At 28.7% G+C, this 6,561-nt stretch overlaps 1 protein-coding gene across 1 annotated transcript in view; it reads left to right on the top strand.

The window, feature by feature from the left end:
• Positions 1-545: 545 nt before the first annotated feature.
• Positions 546-6,561, top strand: part of LOC123004938 (tubulin-specific chaperone cofactor E-like protein) — a 13,026-nt gene continuing 7,010 nt past the window's right edge. The window contains exons 1-3 of the mRNA XM_044398480.1: positions 546-727; positions 3,640-3,898; positions 4,190-4,852. Of these exons, the coding sequence (XP_044254415.1) occupies positions 3,647-3,898; positions 4,190-4,852 (915 nt within the window). The 5' untranslated portion in view covers positions 546-727; positions 3,640-3,646. The remainder of the gene's footprint in view (positions 728-3,639; positions 3,899-4,189; positions 4,853-6,561) is intronic.

Below are 6,561 nucleotides of genomic sequence, written 5' to 3'. Positions count from 1 at the left end.
TTCATCGACTTTTAATTTATAATATATATATTATAATGTATATCTATCATTTATAGTCACCCTGTAGTGTGCAATTTTTTATATTCTAAAATTGGTAATACGTTTTTTTTAAAGATAGATTTCAAATAACAAACGTTTTTCATTATTTTTTTTTAATTTTTTTAATATACAGTCTGGCCATAAATGATTGTAATTTTTGACATCATCTTGACAACAAATTTTAAATCTTATTTTGACAACTTTGACTATAAAATTCTCACATCTGATTAGAAAATCATTAATAATTCAGTGTTGCCAATAATTTTATAGGGTCACAAAAAATGATTAAATTTCTATTTGAAAATGTGGTTTTCATAATAAAAAGTAGTTGGGCGTGAATTTTGCTTCACCCTGTATATCTATCGATCCCGACTACTTTGATGCGGAAAACCCATCATAATTAAAACGCAATTACATTCCATTTTGTACCATGAGTACCATGTCCATGGTAAATTAAGTGGGAGAAAATCGAGTTAGCACTGGATCAGCTGGACGTCAGCTGATCACAAAAACAAAACACAGTCAGCGCGGAGCAGTGATGTGATGTGGTCGCAATCGTGCTGAAAACCTGAAACGTATACAATTTTTTTTCGTAAAATCGACTGAAAAAAAGTGCCAATCCTAGGATTATTATTCTTAATCGCCTGAAAAGTGATGTCAATTATCTGAAACGGATTTATTCAGCAAGGTATCGACGTTTTAGTGGTTCTTTGTTTGGCAGGTGGCTCGGTTATAACCGTTGTAATTCGGAACCGATCGGTTTGTTATGTAAACACGACTAGATAGCCTTGAAGTGTGCGTTTTTTTTGTTAATTGTTTTAATAAAATTTGTGAGTGGAATTAATAAATAAATAAAATGTTGAAAATTTGTAATGTTGCAAACTTCACGCCTCATTTCGATTTAAATGAAAAACAATTTCTATTTCGTTATGTTGCAACCAGGAAGTCGATTCCACAATAATAAACCAGTTTCTACCAGTCTGTCCAACACAATAAAAATTTATTATTATTAAAATTTCATTATTTTTATAATTTCGGAGCGACCTTCACACATATTTGATAAGTGGAAACGTGTGGCCTATTTGATTATTATTATTCAAGCTTTATTTTTGGACATTGGTGTTGTGCTGGTTAAGAAAATGCCAACGCTGTGCCAAATCCAGATTTGCTTTTTTTAACTTCGCAACGAGAAAAAATGTGTCATAAAATTGATTATTTCATTGGAAATTATCTGATTTTGTGTCAGGATCGCCCACTTCTTGCCCAAAACAACAGTTTCTAACAGTACCGAAACAAAAAAAAAATATATTTAAATAATTTTGTAACGTTTCAAACTCCCACTTTGTGTTTTTTTGACCTGAAACTTTCACAAAAAATACACTTGTGAATTTCTAAATACTAAATAAAAATCTTCACTCCTGAAATTTGGCGATTTTCAGACTTTAATCAATACTTGGCTGACGCGCGTCGGGAGTTTCAGTTTTTCAAATTGCCTCATAATTTCATGAAATAATAATATTTTTTTTATTGAAACATACGCAACAATATGTTTTTTTTTCATGGATAGATTTTAAATAACAAATTTAAACGTTTCAATTTTTTTTCTGAATTTTTAAATATACAAAGTGACTGTAAATTATTGTAATTTTTGACGTTAGTTTAACAACAAATTTGAAATTTTAATTTGGCAACTGTGACTTTAAAATACAAACAGTATATTTTTATTAGAGGCTAGAAAAATCGTTATTAGTACAGTGTTGCCAGTAGATTTTTTGTCACAATCATTTATAGTCACCCGGTAGTGTGCAATTTTTTATATTCTAATATTGGCAATACGTTTATTAAGGATAGATTTCAAATAACAAACTTAAACGTTTCATTTTTTTTTTCATTTTTTTAATATACAGGCTGGCCATAAATGATTGTAATTTTTAACATCATCTTGACAACAAATTTTAAATCTTATTTTGACAACTTTAACTATAAAATTCTCACAGCTGATTAGAAAATCATTAATAATTCAGTGTTGCCAATTGAGTTTTTGTTACAACTATTTATAGTCACTGAGTAGTGTGCAAGTTTTTATATTCTAAGTTTGACAGAACGGTTTTTTTTCAAAGCTAATTTTTATATAAAAAACAGACGTTTAATTTTTTTCACTTTTTTAATATACATGGTGTCTGTAAATGATTGTGATTTTTGACGTTTGTTTGATATTTTAATTTGGCAACTGTGACTATAAAATTCAAACATTGTATTCTTATTAGAGCTTATAAAAATCGTTATTAGTTCAGTGTTGCCAATTGATTTTTTTATCACAATCATTTATAGTCACCCTGCAGTGTGCAATTTTTTATATTCTAGAATTGGTAATACGTTTTTTTTAAAAGAGATTTCAAATAACAAACGTTTTTCATTATTTTTTTAAATTTTTTTAATATACAGGCTGGCCATAAATCATTGTAATTTTTGACATCATCTTGACAACAAATTTTAAATCTTATTTTGACAACTTTGACTATAAAATTCTCACAGCTGATTAGAAAATCATTAATAATTCAGTGTTACCAATTGAGTTTTTGTTACAACTATTTATATTTATAGTCACTCAGAAGTGTACAACTTTTTATATTCTAAGTTTGACAGAACGGTTTTTTTCAAAGATAATTTTTATATAAAAAACTCAGACGTTTATTTTTTTTATTTTTTTTTAATATACAGGGTGTCTGTAAATAATTGTGATTTTTGACGTTAGGTTAACAACAAATTTGAAATTGTAATTTGGCAATTGTCACTATAAAATTCAAACATTATTTTCTTATTAGAGCTTAGAAAAATGGTTATTAATTCAGTGTTGCCAACTGATTTTTTTAACACATATTTTCTTATTAGAGCTTAGAAAAATCGTTATTAATTCAGTGTTGCCAATTGATTTTTTTTATCACAATCATTTATAGTCACCCGATAGTGTGAAATTTTTTATATTCTAAAATGGACAATATGTTTTTTAAGGATAGATTTCAACCAACAAACTTAAACATTTCAATTTTTTCTATTTTTTTTTAATATACAGGGTGACTGTAAATTATTGTGATTTTTGACGTCATTTTGACAACAAATTCAAACATATTCTTATTGCTTATTTTAGAAAAATCGTTATTAATTCAGTGTTGCCACATGATTGTTTGTCACAATCATTTATAGTGCAATTTTTTTATATTCCAAGATTGGCAATACGTTTTTTTCAAGGATAGATTTCAAATAACAAGTTTAAACGTTTTTTTTTTTAATTGATTTTTTCTATTTTTTTTTATATACAGGCTGGCCATAAACGATTGTGATTTGATTTGGTTACTTTGATTTAATAATTCAGTGTTGCCGATTGTTTTTTTTTAACACAATCATTTATAGTTACCCGCTGTAATAATTGACAGTGTGCAATTTTTTATATTCAAAAGTTGGCAATACGCTTTTTTCACAGGTTACTTTGAATAGAAATTTTTCTTCCATTTTTCTTTTAATTTGTTAATATACAGGATGACTGTAAATGATTGTATTTTTGTCGTCAAATTTTTTTTTGATAAATTCAATTTTTTTCAGCATAAAAATGCCTTCCCTTCTCGAAGCCCTCGAACAAAAATACGGTGAAAGTTCGACCGAATCTGAAGGTTCCGATGACGAAGGCATCTCGGTGGCCATTTTCGTGCCTTGTAAATCACCTCGAAGTATCGTTCCTTCACTTCTTGTTTTAAACGATTGCGATATTGCAACAGCTGGTGAAAAAGAAGCTTTGGTTGCGAAATGTGCCTGTGTTGAAGAATTAGATCTTGCGAAAAACAAGCTCAAAGACTGGCCCGAGGTAAATGAAAATATATAGGGTGTCGGAAAAAAAACTTGTAAGATTTCGGGGAGTGGTTCCTTAGGTAAAAATAAGAAAAGAATTCCTTTTGGACCCATATCGGGAAATGCTTCCTAAGGGAGCTAGTGAGGTTTTTTCATGTATAATCGAATTATCGCAATAACTCGTTTAGGAAGCATTTCCGGACATATGTCCATAGGGAATTTTTTTCTTATTTTAACTTGAGGAATCACCTCCCGGCAAGTTTCAAAGTTTTTTCCCGACACCCTGTATATAAAATTTTTTTTTTAGGTGTTTGGAATTCTCCAACAAATGCCGCGTCTGAAATTCGTCAATTTGAGTTTCAATGAGCTGAATACACCCCTGAAGAACGTGGAAGTCGACAGGAATTTGCGTTGGCAACAGTTGAGGAATTTAGTTTTGAATTCCACGTTTATTGATTGGGAGAGTGTTTCACAAATTCTCGACCATTTGCCCGGTTTAGAAGAGTTACATTTGAGTATGAACGATTATAATAATGTGAATTTATGGGAAAGTTGTGATTGTGGGCAAATTGATAATAAAACAGCGGAAAATGTGTGTTTTTGTCCGAAAATCGACTATCGAAAAAAGCACAAACATGGTGGAATACGTAAATTGCATTTTAATGGAAATCCAGTTGATAAATGGAGGGAAATTTGTAAATTGGGCTATGCTTTTCCCAATTTAGAATCGCTTGTTTTGGCCGATTGTCCAATTGAATCGCTTGATATTGAGATTGAGATTAATGATGAAAAATGTAATCGGAATTATGAACGTTCGGAAAGTGAATGTGAATCGGGGAATACCAAAGAATCGCCACATGATAGTTTCAGAGTTTTGAAATTTTTAAATTTGAATTCGTCAAGACTTGCCACCTGGGATGATATCGAGAAATTGGCCAAATTTCCGGCCCTTCATTGCGTCAGAATACAGGTATTGTAGCACATTTTTTTTTTCAAAAAATTTTGTCGTCATGTTGGCAACACATTTGAAATTTTACTCATTTTTTAAGCGCTTGTGAATGATTCTTAACCCTAAATTTTGGACAAATAAAGCAGGCTTTAACGTCAAATTGACTTTTCGAGATTTTCAAAACGTCAAAATGACGTTAAAAATGAGGTTGTTATCTAAGGGCCATTTTACACTTATAATGTCAACAGAATGAAATTTGTCATCAAAAACTAGTTTTTGAGTTCAATTTAACAAAAAATTTTTTTTTGTCATGTTGGTACCTTTGATTACTAAACTAATTTAATTAGTTACTAATAAAAATCGATTCGTTCGATTGTTGATACTTGTAACAAAAATTACTATTTTTTACTATTTTAGAGACCAATTTAATAAGAAAATAAAAAAATTTGGATTTTTGTCATGTTGGAAACAAATTTGAAACTTTACACATTTTTAAAGAAATTAGAAAGATTGTGAATGATTTTTAACCCTGACCTGAAATTAAAAAAAAAAAAATTCAAAAATTCATTGTAAAGCAGGCTTTAATGTCAAATTGACTTTTCAAGATCTTTAACACGTCACACAAATTTGTCATCAAAAACTTGTTTTTTGAGTCCAATTTAACAAAGATTTTTTTTATCATGTTGACAAAAACTATGAAATTTTATTTTGGCACATTTTTTAAGCAATTAGAAAGATTATAAATAACTCTTGACCTGACCTGACCCCTAAGATGGGGCATCAAAATTTTTGAAAATCTATTATAAAGCGAGCTTTGACGTCAAATGTGATTTTTTTAAACGTCAAAATGACAAGATCATCAGTGACATTAAGTTGAAAGTGAGGTTACTATCTAAAGGCCATTTTACATTTATAATGTCAAGAGAATGACTTTACTGTCCTATTTTTTTGTGTAATAATTAACAAATTTGCCATCAAAGTTCGAAATTAAGTTGGCAACCTTGAATAATCTTATTTGTATGGCTTTTTGCTACTTTTGAAACCAATAAAAATCGATTCTTCCGCAAAAACAGTATTTTAGTTACTTGTAACAAAAATAACTATTTAAACTAGTTTTTTACAATTTTTTTTTAATAAGAAAATAAAAAAAATAGATTTCTGTCGTCATGTTGGCAAAAAATTTGAAATTTTACAAATTTTTTAAGCGATTAGGAAGATTGTAATGATTCTTAACCCTGACCTGGAATTTTGAAAATTTTTGGAAAATTCACTGTAAAGTAGGCTTTAACGCCAAATTGACTTTTCAAGATCTTCGAAACGTCAAAACATTAAAAATGAGGTTATTATCTAAGGGCCATTTTACACTTATAATGTCAACAGAATGAAATTTGACATCAAAAACTTGTTTTTTTGTTATGTTTGAACCCAATTTAACAAAGAATTTTTTTCTCAAATAAAATCTATTTCTTTTTATTTTTGTAATGTTGGCTACAAATATGAAATTTTAATTTGGTACATTTGATTACTAAATTACTAATTTAATTAGTTACTAATAAAAATCGATTCGTTCGATTGTAGATACTTGTAACAAAAATTACTATTTTTTACTATTTTTGAGACCAATTTTTGAAAGAATTTTTTTTAATAAGAAAATAAAAAAAATTGGATTTTTGTCATGTTGACAACAAATTTGAAACTTTACACATTTTTTAAGAAATTAGAAAGATTGT

This window comes from Tribolium madens, unplaced genomic scaffold (genome assembly GCF_015345945.1).
Source record: "Tribolium madens isolate multiple individuals breed KSU strain unplaced genomic scaffold, Tmad_KSU_1.1 Scaffold_20;HRSCAF=117;Tcas5.2_LG4, whole genome shotgun sequence".
NCBI classification, from domain to species: domain Eukaryota; kingdom Metazoa; phylum Arthropoda; class Insecta; order Coleoptera; family Tenebrionidae; genus Tribolium; species Tribolium madens.
This window is presented reverse-complemented; position numbering and strand designations above follow the sequence as displayed.